This window comes from Hippopotamus amphibius, chromosome 10 (assembly GCF_030028045.1).
Source record: "Hippopotamus amphibius kiboko isolate mHipAmp2 chromosome 10, mHipAmp2.hap2, whole genome shotgun sequence".
In the NCBI taxonomy this organism is placed as follows: Eukaryota; Metazoa; Chordata; class Mammalia; order Artiodactyla; family Hippopotamidae; genus Hippopotamus; species Hippopotamus amphibius.
In genome coordinates this window covers 62,461,057-62,483,257 of record NC_080195.1, presented here as the reverse complement: position 1 = coordinate 62,483,257, position 22,201 = coordinate 62,461,057, and the positions used below count along the sequence as shown (strand labels likewise).

At 39.5% G+C, this 22,201-nt stretch overlaps 1 protein-coding gene across 1 annotated transcript in view; it reads right to left on the bottom strand.

The window, feature by feature from the left end:
• The window catches only part of MYH15 (myosin heavy chain 15), a 132,979-nt gene that overhangs the window by 43,594 nt on the left and 67,184 nt on the right, over positions 1-22,201 (bottom strand). The window contains exons 23-28 of the mRNA XM_057696649.1: positions 20,559-20,801; positions 19,312-19,488; positions 17,496-17,641; positions 14,231-14,321; positions 11,857-12,246; positions 5,544-5,670 (exon numbers count right to left, since the gene is read on the bottom strand). Of these exons, the coding sequence (XP_057552632.1) occupies positions 5,544-5,670; positions 11,857-12,246; positions 14,231-14,321; positions 17,496-17,641; positions 19,312-19,488; positions 20,559-20,801 (1,174 nt within the window). The remainder of the gene's footprint in view (positions 1-5,543; positions 5,671-11,856; positions 12,247-14,230; positions 14,322-17,495; positions 17,642-19,311; positions 19,489-20,558; positions 20,802-22,201) is intronic.

The following is a 22,201-nucleotide window of genomic DNA, read 5'->3' as shown; positions in this document are numbered from 1 at the left end:
AATCACACATCCTACTTCAGTATTTAACAGAAGTGCTTTATGCATACTTTTTGTTTCATCACACAGAATATTAAAAAGATATATACTCAGGGTTGAGATGTAATATAATTAATTTTTATCATTTCATTAAGGACATTCTTAAGTAAAACATACCTTTTTTTTTAACTGTTGAGTATGTACCAGTGAATATAATGATTAATACTACAGTGTGGTGCTACTGCCTTGGCTTGTGATAAGGCTCCAGCGGTTTTAGTTGCCATTGCTTTTGCACCATCAATAATAGTAGCAAAAGAATTTAAAAAGCAAACAGCATCTTAGTATTAGAATGAAATAGTTCTAACCTCTCCCCTAAAAGAGTATTGATAATTGCTGGGGTTCCATGGATAAAACTTTGAGGAGCTCTGGGTGACACATCATATTTAAAAGTATTCTGGGGACATGCCAATCCACTAGGGGATTGAGACAAACATATCACATATTTTATAGAACTAAGACCCACTTAATGTGCCTTAATTGATCACATTTACTACTGGTGTCCTTTGAAAGCAGAGTATAATCAATGGACAGGACAGGGCATGAGAAACAAACTTTGGTGATAGTAACAAAAAAAGCAGCAAAAAATCTAGAGCATAGACCTAGTGAGAGGGGGGAAGGTTTGGTTAGGTATATACTTAAAATTTAATTCATACAAAAGCCAAAAGGTAAAACTAAGAATAAAGGAAAAAGTAAAAGGTCCTGTATCCTAAGCAGAATTATCATCTCGGATCTATTTCATTTCTCTAACCCACCAATTTCCTCATCAAAAAAGTGAGTAGAAAATTAATGCCAATAAGTAGGGGGAGGTAGGCAATGTCTATCAAACAAATTGTATACAGTACTTCCTTCAGGGCCAGACGGAAAGGTACTCTCCAGCTAGTCTCTGGACTGCACAGTCCCCACACAGACTATATCCTAAATGGTACAGAAGATCCAATTGGGGGTTTTGTAATGAAGCCAAGTGTCATAGCCCCTGTCACCAGCATGAGAAGAGCCCTACTTAGTGTTCCTGCTAGAATCCAAAACACTTTCCTTTTCTAGATTTCCAGCTTTGTAGTTTTGCCAGTTAATTTTAATTCAGCTTTGGCTCTAGATTTAGCATTTGACTCTAGATTTAGTTTATAAACAGAGGTGTCCACAGGCAGAAGGACAAATGGTCTTCATTCTCTTTTTGAAGTGAGTGCCTCTGGGCATCAAGAACACATTGGGAATTCTATCTCTGGGAATATATTACTAAAAATAATTCTAATTACAGACAAACAGCTAGTCACATGCTGTTCACAGCAGACAAGCAAGTTACAGGGCAAGATGAACTAAACATTGTCCATCTACCTGATGGATTGGAAGCACTGTTATAAATGACTGAGTATGCAAGATACAAAAAAGCTCATGACAGACTGAAAAAGAAAAACCTCAAATAGATTGCCACCATGCAAAAGATAGGGAAAAAGCCCACTAACAATAGTGGTTGTTAGTTAAGAATAAGTCACAGAACATTGTTCTACTTTTTTTATTTTTTTATTTTTTTAATTTTTTTGGGGGGTACACCAGGTTCAAACATCTGTTTTTATACTCATATCCCCGTATTCCCTCCCTTCCTTGACTCTCCCCCTCGAGTCCCCCCCACCCTCCCCGCCCCAGTCCTCTAAGGCATCTTCCATCCTCGAGTTGGACTCCCTTTGTTATACAACAACTTCCCACTGACTATTTTACAGTTGGTAGTATATATATGTCTGTGCTACTCTCTCGCTTTGTCCAGTTTCCCCTTCACCCCCCGCCCCCTCCCATACCTCGAGTTCTCCATTCCATTCTCTGTATCTGCATCCTTGTTCTTGTCACTGAGTTCATCAGTACCATTTTTAGATTCCGTATATGTGAGTTAGCATACAATATTTGTCCTTCTCTTTCTGACTTACTTCACTCTGTATGACAGATTGTAGTTCTATCCACCTCATTACATAGAGCTCCATCTCATCCCTTTTTATAGCTGAGTAATATTCCATTGTATATATATGCCACATCTTCTGTATCCATTCATTTGTTGATGGGCATTTAGGTTGCTTCCATGTCCTGGCTATTGTAAAGAGTGCTGCAATAAACATTATGGTACAAGTTTCTTTTGGGATTATGGTTTTCTTTGGATATATGCCCAGTAGTGGGATTACTGGATCATATGGTAGTTCTATTTGTAGTTTTTTAAGGAACCTTCAAATTGTTTTCCATAGTGGCTGTACCAACTTACAGTCCCACCAACAGTGCAGGAGAGTTCCCTTTTCTCCACATCCTCTCCAACATTTGTGGTTTCCAGACTTTGTGATGATGGCCATTCTGATTGGTGTGAGGTGATACCTCATTGTGGCTTTAACTTGCATTTCTCTGATGATTAGTGATGTTGAGCATCTTTTCATGTGTTTGTTGGCCATCTGTATGTCTTCTTTGGAGAAATGTCTATTTAGGTCTTCCGCCCATTTGTGGATTGGGTTATTTGCTTTTTTGGTATTAAGTTTCATGAGCTGCTTGTATATTTTGGAGGTTAATCCTTTGTCCGTTGTTTCATTGTTCTACTTTTAATTGATCAAATGTTTGTAGATCTCCAATAAGTGGCAGGCATTGTTCAAGATGACTGACATATATCAGTGAACAAAACAAAAATCCCTGCCCTCATGTACAATAGCTTACATTCTGGCAGATGGAGACAAGACAAATATTTATTATGTCAACTGTGTAGTTTCTTTGACAGTATTAAATTCTATGGAAGTAGAAGCACATGGGGAAAACTGGTTCAGAGCACTCAAATGTCATCTTCCCAACAAGACCTATCCTGACTTCCCGCAGATCTATTTGATTAACCCTCATCTTCAAGTCTTTGCTGAATTATTAAGGTATTCTAGGCAGAGGAAATAGGGCAAGACTCTAGGGTGGGCGTAAGCCTGGTATGTTCAAAACACAGCAAAGAGGTCAAAATGAGAGAAGAGAAAGTAAAAGAGGTCAGAGAGATAATGGGGCCCAAGCATGTGGGCCTTGTAGGCCATTGTACAGACTATGGCTTTCATTTAGTGTAAAAAATAGGTGTGGGTTCATACTACCAAAGGCAATCTACAGATTCAATGCAATCCCTATCAAATTACCAATGGCATTTTTATCAGAACTAGAACAAAAAATTTTTTTAATTTGTATGGAAACACAAAAGACCCTAAATAGCCAAAACAATATTGAGAAAGAAGAACAGGGCTAGAGGAATTATGCTCCTCGACTTCAGACTATACTACAAAGCTACAGTAATCCAAACAGTATGGTACTGGCACAAAAAGACATATGGATCAATGGAACAGGATAGAAAGCCCAGAAGTAAACCCACACACTTATGGTCAATTAATCTATGAAAAAGGATGTAAGACTATACAACGGAGAAAAGACTGTCTCTTCAAGAAGTGGTGCTGGGAAAACTGGGCAGCTACATGTAAAAGAATGAAATTAGAACATTCTCTAACACTGTAAAATAAAATAAACTCAAAATGGTTCAAAGACTTAAATGCAATACTGGATAGTATAAAACTACCAGAGGAAAACATAGGCACAACACTCTTTGACATAAATCACAGCAGTATATTTTTGGATCTGTCTCTTAGAATAATGGAAATAAAAACAAAAATAAACTAATGGGACTTAATTAAAAGCTTTTGCACAGCAAAGGAAACAATAAACAAAACAAAAAGACAACCCTCAGAATGGGAGAAAATACTTGCAAACAATGTGACCAGCAAGGGATTAATTTCCAAAATATACAAATAGCTCACACAACTTAATATCAAAAAAGACAAACAACCCAATCAAAAAGTGGGCAGAAGACCTAAATAGATATTTCTCCAAAGAAGATATACAGATGGCCAATAGGCACATGAAAAGATGCTCAACTTCACTAATTATTAGAGAAATGCAAATCAAAACTACAATCACCTCACACCAGTCAGAATGGCTGTCATCAGAAAGTCTACAAAAAATATGCTGGAGAGGATGTGGAGACAAGGGAACCCTCCTACACTGTTGGCGGGAATGCAAATTGGTGCACCCACTATGGAGACCATTATGGAGGTTCCTTAAAAAAACTAAAAATAGAATTACCATATGATCCAACAATCCCACTCCTGGGCATATATCCAGAGAAAATTCTAAAACTCAATGTTCATAGCAGCACTATTTACAGTAGCCAAGCCATGAAAACAACCTAAATGTCCATTGACAAATGAATGGATAAAGAAGCTGTACTGTACATACGTGTGTGTGTGTGTGTGTGTGTGTGTGTGTGTGTGTAATGGAATATTATTCAGCCATAAAAAAACAGTGAAATAATGCCATTTGCAGCAATATGGATGGACCTAGAGATTATCATATTAAGTGAAGTCAAAGACAAATATCATATGATATCACTTATATATGGAATCAAAAAAGTGATACGGACTTCCTAGGTGGTGCAGTGGTAAAGAATCTGCCTGCCAATGCAGGGGACACGGGTTCGAGCCCTGCCCTGGGAAGATTCCACATGCCATGGAGCAACTAAGCCCATGCGCCACAACTATTGAGCCTGTGCTCTGGAGCCCGTGAGCCGCAACTACTGAGCCCATGTGCCGCAACTATTGAAGCCCACGCACCAGGGCCTGTGCTCCACAACAAGAGAAGCCACTACAATGAGAAGCCTGCGCACCACAATGAAGAGTAGCCCCCGCTCTCAGCAACTAGAGAAAGCCCGTGTGCAAAGCCCGTGTGCAGCAACGAAGACCCAGCACAGCCAATAAAAAAAAAAAAAAAAAAAAGTGATACAAGTGAACTTATTTACAAAACAGAAATAGACTCACAGACATAGAAAACAAACTTATGGTTACTAAAGAGGATAGCAGGGATGGGGGAGGGACATAAATTAGGAGTTTGGGATTAACATATGCACGCTACTATATAAAAAACAGGTAAACAACAAGGACCTACTATGTAGCACAGGGAACTATACTCAATATCTTGTAATAACCTAACATGCAAAAGAATCTGAAAAAGAACAGATACATATGTATAACTGAATCACCTTGCTGTATACTTGAAACCAATACACCATTGTAAATTAACTATACTTCAATTTTTAAAAAATAAATTTAAATATAAAAAAAAGAGGTGTGGGCTCATTATTTCAGTGAGGTAGATGTGATGAAGAGGCATGTCTTGTAGACTGTGTGGACAGCCCCTACCATCCTTTGATCTTGAAATTTACTCCCATCAACTGCATATGGATTTCCCCCTTCATGGAAGAGAGCTAGGCAGGGCCTCCTAAGGTGGCACAGAGGTGATCCTTCCCAGACAAGAGCATATCTGTGGACAAGGTAACATCAGTGGCCTCATACCTCCCCTAGAATTTTTAAATGCCCACTCAGGCTCAGTAACTGGTTCACCATTTCAGGGGTCTCTCCACCAGTCTGGGGGATTGAGACTCATAAGTGAAGCAGCACTGAAAGTGTACTTACCATTCTCACTCCATAGCTTTGTCTTCTGTGCAGTCAGGTCATTTGCCAACTGAGTCACTTCATCTAGCTTTGCATTTGCTTCATTCAAGCGCTCCTCATGCATGCTACAGAGCTTCTCGGTGTTAGCCTGTGAGTTGAGAAGCAAAGGTTGGTCATGGTTTATAGAGGCCATGCTGAATCAGCTGCATGAGGAAGGAGAGAAGGCGTGGTTCCTGGGACTCGTTCTCTCCTCTGACCCGAAAGCCATAGCCAGCATTGGGAAACCATGTCTTCTAATTTAAGAAAGCATAATACACTCAGGGTCTGGACCCCTCAAAGCCCCAAACTTGTCAGATTATGGGTATTAATGGAGAAACAACTCTATGGGTATTGGGGACTCTCTCTAGAATTCTTTGCTTTTCTGAAGAAGGAAACATATCAAATACTGATGAAATACATATTTACTAACATTATATATTGAACCATCTTTCTTTCCTGCTAGAATACAAGTTTTATAAGGGTAGAAATTCCATCTAACTACAGAGTATACCCCCAGTGCCTAGAATGATGTCTAGCATTTATAGGGAACTCAGTTAACAAGGGGGTAGGTTCAGAGGGAAGGGAAAGGAAAGGGATGCAAGAGGAAGGAAGGCAATCCAAAGGGCTGGCCAAGAAGGATAGGAGAAAGCAGATGGATCTGAGCTGCGATAGCACAGTAACAGAAATTTGAACTGTCAAAACGACTGGACCCTCCTAATCACTATGACAGCAGGCTCATGATTACCCTGTTGGGTCAACATTTCAATCCCAGACTCCAGCTTCTCAGAACTGGTTGTTCATGTTTGAAGAAAAGGATATGCCATGTGGTCTTTGCACTTCTACCTGGTTTAAGTAACCAATCTACTCATCAGACTCTCGCCACACTCTGGAAACTAACGCCAATGACTTTGAAACCCAATATTTTCAGGACCAAGAGCTGTTGAATGTAAGATGGTACTATCCTTTTTACATAGCTGTAATGTGCATTCTTATTATTAATATAGTTAGAAGTCATAAAATGACACTGGTGGTACCATAGAACCACGGTTCTACAGATTTTACATAGCTGTTTTTGTGCTTTGCTGTTTACATGTTTTAAATCACAATCCATACAGCAGCCCCATGAGACTTTTGTCTCTATAAAGAATTAGTGCTATGGAAAAAGAAGAGGAGGAGGAGGGGCGGAGGGGAAGAAGGAGGTAGGGAAGAAAGGGGAGGGAACACCACCAAAGAAAGCATCACACCAATGGCATTCCAAGAAAACAGAGAAAACTGTGAAATCTGGTACTGAGTCTAACAGTTAGTTTCGAGGTTAAACTAACTTTTATGATATAGCAATGGCCAAGGACCAGAAGCATTTCAAAGATGACACCAGGTTTGATCCTCTGGGAAACTTCTGAATTAACAAATACTTTGGGACTCTCCAGTGGGAGCCTACGCTTTGCTGAAGATTGTTCTCTTTAAGCTTACTCTAATGACTACTTTAAACTCTTTATGAAAGACTCCTAGATTGCATCTTATATTCCCAAGGCCAAATGCAGTGCTTGACACAAAATAGGCACTTAATAAATATCTAGGATATTCAAATTATTGCAGCCTTTAGTGAGAGATTGGCCAACATACCCACCAAAGTTTACTTAGAGGGCAAAATCAAGCTTTCCTTTTAAACCCCAACGGCCAAATTTGTTTGTTTTTTTTTTTTAACTGAGTTGGGATATTATCCACTGATTAGCAAACAAGGGAAGAGGCAAATCAGGTGCCTGTCCATTTGGAGGCGGACAAGGAATATCATGTAGTTCTATTGTCAGATGTTCCGTAGCACACCCAGGCTTGCTGGTGGTTATGAAACCAGACCTGGCAAAGATTCAATGCCCAGCTCTCTGTACAATGCCATCAGCATCATGTAGTTTAGAGCACTAATGTTAAATGCCAGGCACACTCAATTACCCACATTCTCCACTTGCTACTAGAAGCTATGGTAGCGATATATGTGTCAGTTTTTAGATAGTCTGTAATTTCTAATATTTTGAATGCTGAATATGTTTGCTCTCACTTCTGAAAGTAATTTGACAGTCAAAGTTGGCACACTTGTTGTTTTCCTCACAATATTCCTCTAGAACTCAGATTGCCTCTGTTTTATAAATGAGAAAACAGAGAGAGGCTAAATACCTTGCCCAAATTCACACAGCTAGTATATGTTGAGTTTAGGATTTGATCTGAAAATTGCCTGTGCAGATGGAAAAAGAAAAAAAAAAGCCAGACACTAGATACTAGATTCCTAAGCATCTGTTGTATGAAAACAAAAACAGCAAAGGAAATGTTAAGGATTAATTGGTTTAACAACCAAGTTGGCGCAAATTGTCATGAACCCTGGGTCCCGGAAGAAGCTGGATAAAAATATGATGAGTATGTAAACCATCTTTATTTTATGTTCTCTCCAGTAATAAATGACCCATGAACTGGGCCAGGAGGAACGCAGCCAGATGTGAGAAATGCCACTTCGGCTTACGGCCATGAGTGTGCTCTGCTACACACCTGTTTTGCTGAGGCTGAAAGAACACAGGTCTCTATAAGACAACTTGGTCAATGTTGTAGAAATGGCAAGTGAAGGAGCCAGAGAATCCCCAGTTTTCAAGAGAAGCCTGTGTGGTAAAGCCCAGTGGGGCTGTGCATATTTGCAGAGTAGGCAGCCACTGGGCAGGTGGAAAAGACACCTGCCCCTAGACATAGCTTCAAATGGTGGTTATCCGTGTGCACTGTTAACTCTGGTATTGTGTTTTCAATTGAAAAAGTATTTTCATAAGCAGGACCTGCAAAAGCCAATGAGATCGTTTATCTAACGGTGGCCTGTACAGGAATATAGCATTCAAAGAGGTGGTACCTTCAAAAGAACTTCAAGTTTAAGCCTAAAGATAGACACTAAATTTTGATACCAAGAAGGAAGAGGTTAATGAAAAAATGCACATTCATCCTAAAGCTGGTTCTTAAAATGATGCATAAAAGTGCTGCCTCCTAGAAATTCAGGAACCAATGGGAATTCAAAATAATCAGGATAATTGTGAGATTGCCTATAACTTCTAAATTGCCCTGGGCCTCTCTGTCAGCCTAATATACTTTCGAAAATGCTTCAGTTTCCACCATACCACTGAGTATTGACATTTGTGGCATTATAAGTCAGGAAAAGATGAAGTAAACAATTCAACATAAAGTTCAGCACAATGTATATGCCTATGAGAGTGAATAGAATCAATTTATCCCACCAACAAATGAGTAAGGCAGAATGTGGTCACCCACAGATACACACAGGATTTCAAGTTGAGGCCCATCTCTGCCATACAATTTTTGTGACCCTGAACAAATCATTAAACCTATGAGACATAGAATTCCCAAGAGGCATATGTGAAAAATCAATGCTAGTAACTGAGTATACAGATTATGGAAAGTATGTAGTAAACATGAGTAAAATAAGACCTACTTCTGCCTTAGAGATGTCTTCTATTGAAGCTAAGTGAAAAGACCATACAATGCAGCAGTACAAGGGAGACCTCAAAAGGGCTACAAGAATTCAGAAACAGATAAAATTGTAATAAGGGAAGTTGAACTTGAGCAGTCCAGGGAGACAATTTAGTTTGGAAGAGGCATATGGGTGGGAAAATGGATATTTGGTGAAAGGCAAGCATTCTATCATGGCTGAAGTAGAGGGTCCAGGAAACAAAGTACTAGAGTCCAAAATCGGCAGGGCAAGTGGAGTCAGATCACAGGCCACAGGGTACCTGGGGGGGTTTGGAGTTCACTGTGAAGCAGGGACACGACTCAATAAAGCAATCTCTTGAAATATTCATACAGATATTATCTAAAGTAGATTGGCAAAGCAAAGACTAAAAGCAAAAAAAAGATAATTTAGAAAACAGCTGCAATAGTCCAGTTAAAAGATGATGAAAGTCCTACATGTGAAATGCAAATGGAATGAAAAATTGCAAGACTGCAAAATTGACTTGCTGTAATAATTGATTGGAAAGCAAAGAGCAGAGAGGAAACAAAAAATCAATTCTAGGCTTAGAGTCTGGGTGATGGAAGAAACAGGGCACTGGTGACAAAAATGTCCACAGGAAATGTGTCAGCTTCAGGAAAAGGTGGTAAGTTTGGTTTTAGACATGCTAAATTGAGGAAAGAGAGACATTACTGATCTTTGAAAGAATCAATTAAGAATACTTTTAAGATAATCAGAGGCTATAAAAGATTACAGGGGTTAAAGGAGAGAGGAGATGGTGAGGTATACACCTACTTGTGGGAGCTAGTCTTCAAAGATGGCCCCCCAATGAGCCACGCTCCCTAGTATTTGCACCCACGTGTGGACCCTCATCACTGCTGGGAGTCACACAGAATCTCTCCACTGTATTGTAAGCCTACCTCACAAGAGTCTTTGCAGCTTCTGGTCTCTTGGAATACTTGCTTTTAGTACCCTGAATTACCATATAAGAAGTCCAACTCCACTATGTCCGCCATGCTGTGAGGAAATTCAAGCTAGCTACATGGAGAGGTCACACAGAAAGAGATACTTCTAACCAGTCCCAACTGTCTAGCTATCCCAGCCCAGGAGCCAGACACGTGAGTGAATAAACCTTCAGATGACTGCAGTCTCAACTGCCATCTGCACTAAGCCTGTCAACCCCCAGCACCAAGAGAGAGAATAATTATTGTTTTAACTCTAAGGTTTTGGGGTGATTTGTTACATATCAATAGATAAACAGAACATTACCCTTTGGTCAAGGAGTCAGATTAAGACAGATATGGACAGACTTTTCTTTTTTCTTAAAATACCATCCCTAGTATGGAAATGTCTTTTATTTTGTTTTTCTAATTTTTTTTTGCAATGGGTGAATAACGGTCATGTGGAAGAATATTTTATTCTTTGGAACAAGGGGGAAATAAATGGATGAGTGAATAACTTATAAGGTGAAGAGAGAAGTTATAACAAATGGTCTTAATCTTATCAGTTAGGTGTTAACATTTATTAAAAGGATGGGTTCAGAAGGGCAGGGTTAGAGTCTGTTTCTCTTGTAAAATAAAACAGAGTTAGAAGAATAAAGAACTTCTGAGCAGCAATAAAATTCTAGAGGAAGTTGGAAAGTATAAAATTCACACCTAATTAGTATGGATTTATGGTGAACCTAGCAACAGTTTTATGATTTTATGACTTCCTGCTAAAATGTACAGAAACAGAAGAGTTCCTGAGGACAAATGAGAGGCACAGAATATGAAGAGAGCAAGGTCTTTCAGGGCTCACTCGGGCCGATGAAGGAAGATGACGCCTACAAGGGCAAGAAGTGAGAATGTTTTCATTGCTGAGTTGAGGGCAGAATCCATACAAAACGCAGAATACAGAAGAGACAGAGTAAGACAGGACCTAAGTCCTCACTAGATTTATATTTTAAGATAATTGGAGGTGGGGTGGCGGGGACAGTGGAGAGAAAAAGAAAAGCAGAGTAGTTGTGTTTCTTTCTGCTCAATGTGGTCTTTAAAGGAAATGAACGCTAAACATTTCAGGAGGCACTGAGTATCTCTGAAGAAATTCTACATTTTTCTGGCCACCATCCACAAAGATCGAGCTTTATTGTTGGTTCATCTTTCCCAGATGACTATAAATTCTGCTCACAAGGAGAATTTGGCACCAGCTACTTGCTCTGTGTGACCTCAAGCAAGGTTCCTCTCAACTGCCAGAAGGTAAGGCGGCTCTTACCTGTGATCTGACACTAGTCATTCTAGATGAGAGCTGGCAGTGTAGAGATTAATGGGCTCACTGAAGAAAGAACATGTGATAAACTTTCTTCTAGTGTTGGCTCGTTAAAGAGATGCCAGAGGACATGAAGGAGAAAAAGTTCTCTCCTCCCCGAAAAGCAGTTTGTACCGCTGTTTGTTCAGACAGACTCAAAGTACCTGAGCCCTGCCATGGAGTGCTCCCAAATTAAAGCCATCGTTCAAGAGAGAAGTACCACTCACAAGTTAGTGGCTTCACTTGTCCAGCCTACTCACTATGTCATCATCAGAGAGATCCACAAGGAACATGGGCTGGAATTCCAATAAAACCAGAAGCCACTGTCAAGCTACCTTCAGGGGGTGGTCATGTGACTTTAACAATGACTGAGATTAGACCCAATCTAGCCAATCTGAAGAACTATAGCCTCCATTAGCAAATACTTTGAGTTACCAGTTTGCTTTAGCTTTCTTTTCCTTGCCCTCCTCTGCCTACTTCCATGTTCTAAGTCCTCAAGGAGGGCTTGGCAATATTCCTCACCTTGGCTCTAGTCATCTGCTCAACGTGGGTCAGGAGGTCATTCACTTCAAGCTGCAGGTCACTCTTGTCTTTTTCCAGTGTCTGCTTGACCTGTTGTAGATTTTCTACCTGGCTTTCCAGCTCAGCCAGGCTATCTGCGTGTCTCTTCTTCAAAGAGGCAGAGGTTGCCTCAAAGTGCAGCGTGGCCTCTTCCAGGTCTCGGCGGAGCTTCTGGAATTTTGTTTCTTGTTTCTTAGTTATCTCCATCTGAGCCAAACTGGCCCCTCCTGCCTCCTCTAGCCTCTCATTCAGGTCTTCCAGCTCTCGGGTGAGGTCAGCTCTCTCCCTCTCTACCTTGGCTCGAGTGGTCCTTTCAGCCTCCAGCTCATCTTTCAAAACCTGTGTCTGAGTCTATAGCAATAAACAAGTTTGACTTTCACTAAGCACTTGTAGCATATTTAATATTCAAGAGCTCTACTGTATTTTTTATTTCTCACAACTAAGAAAAACAACATAACACTTTTGGTTCTCATTTTATAAATAAAGAAGATAGAATACAGAGAAATTAAGTGATTTGCTCCACACCAGTACCAAGACCAGAATTAAAATTTGAATTCCTCCCAATTTCCCAGGCCTTGGTGATGAGCAACCTCTTTATATTATATACATAAAGAGGAAATTTTAATAAAGAGCACTTTCCAAAGGAATGGAAAATATCTTTCATATAACAAGGAAACATTCTGAAGAGAGCTTATAAAAAAAATAACAAGAATTTTATATACAGTACCTCATTTATCTGGAATTTATTTACCTGACAACCTCAACTATTGGACACTTGGGCAAAAACCTGATCAATAGACTAAACACCTCTGAGCTCAAGCAGCTAACGCTTAAGAAACGACATCAGTTTAATTTTATACACAATTCTGACAAACTCGGATGCTTGGTTTCTTAGCCTGCAGGTGATTTCAAGGAGCAGGAAAATTGAAGTAACAAATTAAAATTGGTAGAGGAATGGGGCTACTAAATTGGATAGTAATGTCATATCATTAGAAGTAGAATTATCAGACAAAGAAAACTAGTGATAAGAACTCTCAGAGCCCAGATGTCTTTCAGTGTAAGGCCAATGGCCCCGCAAATCTTGACAGCATCATTGTGGGACAGTACAGGAAAACCAGCAATGGTCGTTAACATCACCTTAAATACTCAGGCATAGGTTAGGGCAGAAGGAACACAGGATAGCTTGTTTCAGAATATACTTTCCTTTCCATTAAATAAGAGTATGATTACTGAGAGGAAGCTAATTTCTAGACCAAACCAAATAAGTAAGCCTATCTGATCTGTAGATGAGTTATGACAGTGAAGGTGCTAAAAAAAAAATGTATGATTTCCACACCCAGGTAATTGTGATCCCCTTCCAATGAGTTATCTTGGGATCCAATACCTTTATTCCAAACACTACTGTCACTGAACCAAACATCTCTGAAACATTTCTTTAGAAATAATCCTTAGAGCATTTTTTTAATCATCAAGGTAAAAAAAAAAAGTGTATTTTTGGATAAATTGAACATTTTTTTGGATGAAGTATCATCTGAAGAGAAATATGGTGAATATGATACACGATTGCTTGGAAATTAAATTAGTATTATCTGAAAGCATGTCAGTAAAGCAGTGAGACTGGTCTTAGTTGGCTCAAAATGTCTCAGAAGGTAATAATCAGAAAAAAAGTTTCCAAAATTATTTTGAGTGACAGTTACATTAGTGAGATAAACAGCTCCAAAGGAAAAAAATCTGCCTGCAGGTATATGTGAGGAGTTATATGCACCCATGTTTTAAATTATAATGTGGTCATACAGTATACAACAGTTGCATAGCCTAAACTTATAAATAGCTGCCCATTATCAAATAATGTTTTGAGGCCACAAGTGGCTACAAAACAGATTTTCAGCACAATTGCCTTCTAATCACAAAGACTAATCATCACTAAAAATGAAATTGATAACACTGAATGCTTACCATGGGTCAGGCACGGAGCTTACCACTTACATGTACTGCTGCATTTAATTCTAGCTCAAAGGTTGTCAGGAGGATTAATGAGTAAAAATATAGACATCCAGGGTTTTAACACAATACCTAGTTTATGTCAAACAGTCAACATTTTAGCTATTTGTTTTTTATTATTTTCATGATAAGGAAATCTAAGCTTAAACAGTAATATTCCCCAGAGTCGCGTATCTGCAGAATACCAGGTTACCTTCACAACCACTGCTCTTTTTTACCTAGTCTCTAGTTGGCTAGGGCTATGGATATCTTGGCAGAGTATTTATCATTGAAGCACCAATCATCACGCATGGATCTAACTACATGTGTACACAGGTATTTGATAAATGATTACCTGAAGCCCTTTAACCGTCTTCTGAAGCTGAGCCACCAGGCCTCTTTCATTCTCCACCTTTGAATTCATCTGATTCATTTCTAATTCTTTCCTATTAGAGAAAGAGGTATCAAATGGAATTGCTCAGAGTAATGAATTTTGTTTAAATAGGCTTTAAATTATAGTAATAACACATGAAGTTATTCACTGTAAAACTTCAACTACTACATCTATATCTGAAGTCTTCTGGGCTCATACACCCAATCTCTCTTCCTTCCCTAGAGGTAACCACCATAACCAGTTTGGTGTGAATCCTTCCGGACATTTTTCTAAGTATTGACCTATGTTTGTGCTTATACATCAGTAGTAGTAATTTCATTTTCTTTACTGTGAAATGTATAATATTGTATACATTTGGATTTATAATTCTACAACATTTTACACCAATAATACATGGAGATTTTTCCATGTTGACCTACACATAGATTACTTCACTTAAAAACTAATTGTGTTCACAACTACTTGAGCCTGATCCTAGAGCCCATGAGCCACAGCTACTGAGCCTGCATGCTCAACAACTGAGGCCCACGCGCCTAGGGCCCATGCTCCACAACAAGAGAAGCCACTGCAATGAGAAACCTGCGCACTGCAACGAAGAGTAGCCCCCCGCTTGTCACAACTAGAGACAGCCTGTGTGCAGCAACGAAGACCCAACGCAGCCAAAAATAAATTAATTAATTAAAAAATTAACTGTGACATACTAGTCTATTATTTAGACATCATGTGGTTTATTTATTCATTTCCCTATTAATAAGCACTGAGGTTTTCCCCAAAATTTTACTTTTACCAATAACACTATTCATATACATGTGCCCTCGTGTACATGTGAATGTTTCTATAGAGTGGCTACTGAGCAGGGAATTGCTGTGTTGGGTGTAGGTATGTGTTTAAAAAACTTATAACCTTGCCCTTTGGCCTCCAATAGCAGTGCGAGGTTATTTCTCTACATTTACACTTCATTTTAGCACACTTCTAAATTTTTCCTAATCTAATAGATTAGTATGTCATTGTTTTATTATGAATGTCCTTGTTTACTAGTGAGGACAGCATGTTATCAACCAAGAGGATTTCAAAATGGTCAACAAAACAAATAAACTGCCTGTTTATGTCCTTTGCCTATTTTTCTGTTAGGTTGTTCATCTAATTAGTGAATTATAGATTTTCCTTTAATATTCTTGATATTTATTTTTTGATATCTGCTGCAAATATTTCTCCCACTTTCTAATTTGCCCCAATTTTACTTTATATTGACTTTTGCCACATAAATGTTTTAAATGTTGATGTATCAACATCAAATTTATCAAGACATTCCTTTTACGCTGTTGGGTTTTTGTGACTCATTCAGGAAGTCTGAGCTGCCAATTTCCTAAGACTTACCACCTATATTGTCTTTTAATGTTTTTTTTTTTTAATTGAAGAACATTTAACATAAGATCTACCCTTTCAAATATTTAAGTGTACAATATTACTAACTATAGGCACAACATTGTACACATCTCTAGAGCTTAATCATCTTGCACAATGGAAGCTTTATACCCATTGAACAGCAACTCCACATTTCCCCCTGCCTCCAAGCCCCTGGCAACCACCATGCTACTCTATGGTTCTATGAGTTTGACTGTTTTAGATGCCTTGTATGAGTGGAATCATGCAGTATGTGTCCTTCTGTGACTGAATTATTTCATTTAGCATAATGTCCTCCAGGTTTATCCATGTTGTCACATATGGCAGGATTTCCTTTAAAAAGAAGCTGAATAGTATTCCATTAAATGTATACACCATGTTTTCTTTATCTATCTATCCATCAATAGGCAGTTAGGCTGTTTCCATATCTTGGCTATGGTGAATAATGCTGCATCTTCTAATGATTCTATAGATTTATTTTTACATTCAATTCTTTAATGCAACTGAATTTTGTGTATGTGTGAATAGCATGAGGGTGAAATTTAACTTTCAGAACATGAATAGCTAATAATCTCAGCACTATTTGTTAAGTATTCTATACCATCATCACAGAAAATGCCACATTTTCATGGATTAAGTTTCCATATACACATAGGTGCCTTTAGAGAAAAGGTTGTATAATAAATTTATCACTTCCTGAAAACAAGGGTGTCTAAAATGCCAGAGCTCTTTGACCTGTGGCGTATAAGGACGTGGAATATCATTTTCACTTTGCTCAGCTGAAACACAATCTTCAAAATTGAATGTTAAGGGAACTCTATCATCATTTTGCCTTTCACTGTTCCATTACATTCACTGGGTTACTTATTTCATCTTTTCCAAATACCTATCAAGTTCAGTAACTTCTTGGTAGGCTATTAATCAAGTCTGACCACAAGCATGTATAATGGAAACTTATGTACACAGACAGGAAAACCAGAAGCTCACAGCTGCTCACTTGACTTTCTTCCTCACTGTGGGCTCCAATAACCAGTGTGCTCCCAGCTTTAGCCTGACCTTATCTCACTCTCAGATCTCACTACCCTTAGATCTCACTGTTTCCCTCTGTTATTTGATCTATTCCAAATAACTTGACAATCCCTAGTGGTTAGAAGAATGTCTAGCTAAATAGAGGAAGACAAAAGGGACAAGGTGAGAAAATCCATTTCACTGAATGATGAAACTAAACTGAGAGGGCCATCTTGTCCTGAGCTCTGTGTGAACCGAAGGTCTACTAATTTTGATCATGTTATGCTTTGCTTTAGATTTTAAGGTTTAATACCTATACAGTAAATTATTTGACCAAAAAAGTCATATAAATGTCAATGAAGTTATATCTGGCAAAACAAGTTTTGTTTTGTCTTGTTTTTTTAAATGATCAGATGGTATATGGGACTTCACCATATACCATCTGATCATTTATTTTTTATTATTTTTTTTAACTTTAGGCCATTGGTCTCATAAGTAAAAGAAGTGAGCCATTTTTAGACTTGTAACTTCAAATTCCAATAATTCGCATCCCCCATGCCTTACACCTTTCTTTCGCATCTGCTAGTCGGCCTTCTCAGTTACTTTCTTGTAGGTTATTATATAATTATAAAAAGAAAGTTCACATAAAGTCTAGCAAAAAAAAAAAATCCATTTCCTAGGCATGTTATCCTTATCTCCCCCTTCAGGTCTTGAGACATCTGGCCCTAGGGTCATGAGGATCAAAGAGGTGAGAGAGCTGTTCCTTCCACTGTAAGGTCTCCCGGAACCGCGAGTCAGCAGAGAGGCGGCTCACCTCCGCAGCTTTTCTGCTAGCTGCAGCTGCCTGCTCTCCAGGTCCTCCAGGCTCTCCTGGTTCAGCTTTAGCTCGCCCTCCAGTTTGCGCTTTTCCTTTTCACAGTTCATTCTTGCTCTGCTCTCCTGCTCAAGGGCACCCTCAAGCTGGCAGAAGGAGATATTATTGAGCCTGATAAATAGCTACAGTTTATACTTACTAGATGTGTTCATGAACCACTTACCTTCTGGAAAAAGAAAGAAAAATACAAGCAGAGTCTGTAAATGATGCCCAGTTATGTAGATATTTTAAAATAAATATTGTACACATCAATAGGATGACAAAAGAATCTAGAAATCACGGTGATGGGGAAAAACTTTAGAGATTAAGGAATACATGCTCTACCCTATGGAAGAAACCAATAATAAATGCCTAGCGACCCCTTGTTTGATCCCTTTCCAGTGATGGGAAGCTCACTTTTTCATATGGCAGCTCATTTCATGGGTGGATAAGTCCATTTACTCAGGAGTGCTTCTTTGTAAGAAGACAAAGTAGTCTCTGTAAAATTCGTCCCACAAGCCTAAGCTCTGCTCTCTGGAGCAACACCAAGCAAGTCTGTCTCCATGTGGTCATTTGTGAATATTAGGCAGCTGTCCTGAGTCTCCCAATTCAGCATCACTGACCCTGTCAAATGCATCTCACATGGCATGATTTCCACACCCTCCTTTACCACCTTGGTACCCTCTCTGGTCCATAACATTGTGTCATATTCTGGTACCTCCAACAAGGTGATCAGAACACTCCATTTCTGTCTGGAGTAGTGTTGCCAACTATGACTGAGGTTAGTTTAGCAAGAGGCTAAATTATAGTTACAATAAGGCTATTTTTCATTGATATATTTACTTTGCCACAGTAGAAGCTATATCCTGTAACCAGCAAAAGATATAAAATTCAAATGGGAGAGAAGGAAGGTGTATGCAAAAACCTGAAAATAAATGAACTCTGGGAGAGAACAAGTGTGTGTGAATGTGTGTGTGAGAGTGTGTGTGTGAGTGTTGTGTACACACAATCAATAAATCCCCATGTTGAGGCTTTGTGGGATACGTATCAATGGAAATAGGAAGAGAAGTGAGACAGCTAATAGGTAACAAAGGAAATTGATAGAAAGGTATAAGGAAAAAGAAGCAGACAATCAAAAAAAACGTAACCACCCCTGTCAGCAGTTTTATAAAGGCTAAGCTTTGGGGACTAATAAAACAGTGAATGCATACACTCTGTCAGCTGGGGAGGAGACAGGAAGAGTGATGAACCTACCCATTGAGACTGGTCTGAAACATCTTTATTTCACAGGTATTTGGAGGCAGAATAGGGGCACCATCTCCAGAATCTTACCAGTATTTTCCAACAGTGTTGGTAGAACACAGCTTGCGACTTACATATCTTTCTACTATAACAAACCTCAGTGTATGGCTGGAGACACAACAGAGCCTTTAAGCAATCCTTCAATACTAGTGTCAGAGCACCAACATACCTGCAGGGCGAAACACCAGGTTCTGTGGGGAATAGTCAGTCACTTCGAGTGATACCCCTTCACCCTTCCTCTCAATGTTCTCCTACTGCCCAGGGTTGTATGAGAGTTGCATTTAAAAATGGACAGATTACATGCTGGGGCCTCTCTCTTCTACTATAGCGGTTCACCTCTATTTCTAAATAATGAGGGAAACGAAACATGCTACTAAGTTTTCCTGAAAATGTCAAGATAAATTAACTAAGTAAACAGTGGAGGTTTGTATAGGTGTAGACAGACAGTTAACTAGAGAGACGTATCACTACTGACCTCATTCACTCGCTGCTCCAGGGTCAACTTGGCTTTGCTCAGGGTGTGGGCTTTCTCCTCCTCGGCGTGCAGGTCCTCCAGGGTCTGCTGGTGGGCCTCCTGTGCGGCCTGCGCTGCTCGGTGAAGTTTGCTGACGTCCTCATTGAGAGACTCCACCTCCTCAGTCAGGTTCTTGACCTGCTGGGAGAAGACAACAACAGCTCCATAAGAGTCACTTCTGGAAGGTTGGGTATAAACGCTACGGGCCATCTTCTCTCTCCTAGGACCAGAAATCCTATGAGGTAGCCATTGTCATAAAGAACTAAATTTAGCCAAATTCCTGGTGGATTTTTTAAAACTCTAAATTCACTTTTTCTTTTACACACAGACACAAATGATCTGTTATCTCTCATGGTCAGGGAATGGGGTATTCTGGTTAATCATATATAATCAGCGTAGGTCAGTGGATGGCCAGTTTTCAGAGGTCATATGATTGTACTACAAGAACGCCACTAAAGGTAATTTAGCTCTCTTTTGAGTATTCAGGGCACATATTAATCCTGTTGTGCCTCAATATCCTAAGAAAGTAGCAGTTAAAGAAAAGTTCCAGCTGATAAAATAGGCAAAAATGGAAGCCATTTATATCAGGCCCATGTGCTTTTTGTGAAAGGGAACCAATATACAAGAGTTGCTATTTAATCACCTGCCAAAATTATGGTATTACTCTGGAGACTGATTTTTTTAATCAAAGGTTTGATACAGACTCCTCAGCTAACTTCAGTCTATACACAGATGCACAAGTTAAAAACCTCAGCTAAAATGAACAAAATGTTAAAGTCCTTAGCTGGAATTAAAATGACATCTCAAGGTCAAACTCCAAATCAACGACAGAGGTGGGGATTCAGGCGCGTCCCAAATCACCTTTCAGTAAGTTGCATTCTGCTCCCTCTCCTTCCCAAAGAGGATACTAAGAGGCCCAGTGAAATCATTTTGCTCTTTCTATCAGCTTTCAGATGCAATAAGATTGGAACAAATGAAAACGTTTCATTTGGGAGATTAAGCAGGGTTCCATAAATTCAAGTTGGACATTTGAGTTAGGAAGGCACAGTTCATCAGACCCTTCATTTGATGCCAGTTCTCACTCCCAGTGCTATAAAGTTGTGGACGACTGTGTTAATTAACTTAAACAGAGGGAGTCTTGTCCTGAAGCCTAATTGGGAGTGTGGAATTCAGGCATCTAGGCCTTCCTGACATTATAGAAAAAGTACCTTGTGCTCTGTAGCACGCTTCTCCTTCTGTGACTTCGCCAATAGTATTTCCAGGTCATCGATTTCTTTCTTCAACTCGGAACATTCATCTTCGAGTTTCCGCCCCCTGGCAGTCAGCTCGGAATTTATCTCCTCTTCTTCCTCCACCCGCGCAGACAGCGCCTTGACGCTGGCCTCCAGCTGGATCTTGGATTTAATCAGCGACTCGCACTGCTCTTCAACATTTGCCAGGGTCTCTCGCTCCTGCCATGATGAGGAGAAAATTGTTGCCAACAGCTGGAAGTAATTTATCAGCCAGGCGAAATGCTGCTTAACACTAAGCAAAGAGATAATTGCCTGCCCTGTGCCCAGCACTTTCACCTACCTTCCCTAAGCAGTTGAAATAATATTCCCAGTTCCCTGATCCTATTGTTGAGAAGTGGAGGAGTTGCTTGTGTTTGGAGGTGCTTTCGATCTTTCAGGCCATTCACTAGATTAGATTACCTCTTTTAAAGCACTTAATAGAATCCTGGTGGCCTAAAGGAGCTAACGTGCCTCCAAAAATCAGTGGTGTGCTGATTAAATCACAGCTACTGGAAGCATCCCTGCGGGCATATAGTTTGAGAGTGGTACCTACTCAGAATACGGACTTTTAAGAAAGCGGTGTCCCCTCCGACAATAGAATATTTATAATATTATTATAAGGTCCCTGATGCACTTGTTTAATATATAAGCATCTTCTAATAAATAGAGCTGGGCTGTATGTTTTTTATTCATAGGCTGAATTTAGAATTCATGAGATTCCTTGAATATCACTAACTAGATTTCACTATTATTTTCCACTAAAATATTTCTCGATGGTTCTGCCAACAGTAAATTCCACAAGTTATACACAGGGAGTGTGAAACCCTCCTTCCTTTTATCTTTTCAAACATATTGCCTCCAACTCTCACTGAGTGGCCCACTGTTTCCGCTTTATGGGCCAAGTCAAAAAGGCAGGGGCTGATTGCTTTTTGCTACAAAAGCAACTTTTGTAACTTTGAACTCCTCTCATTTGTCTCCATTTAGAGCTAAATGAAACCTCTTTTCTGTGAGCAAGTTCTTAATTACTGCAGGTCTGGTTGCGATATAACTTCATGCGTCTCCATCTTCATACGTCTCCATCGTCCATCTCTAGACCACATCCATCCTCTGCAATTTGGGCAATCTATTACCTAACTATTTGTTTGGCTTACGTTTTTTCATCTACCCAGATCAAGAGCAGAAACGGGCAAAAATCCAGGCTACTAGATTCTGGCTAACTCTCAACCTATCTGCCCAAGAAATGGGGCTCAAAGAGGCACAGATGGGGGAGGTATAGGATACTGAATCTCCAACATCATTGAAGACCCAAGAGAAGAGCTAAACTAAAAACAAACAAAAATATCAAGGCAAAAAGGATTTATGCAAATCAGAGAGGCTTCCAATGTTTGGGCAATAACAGGGGCATTTGATCTTCGTTCACCCCCGGTTGACAGGCAGAACAGCTATTTGCTCTCTTCCATTCAGTGTGTGTACAGGACCTGTCACCATCACCAAATGAAGAGGACAATCCAATTGACCATCATCGATTCCCTCATTAAACATGACGGCGGGTTTGGGGCCAGCCTAGCGGTGGTGTGACA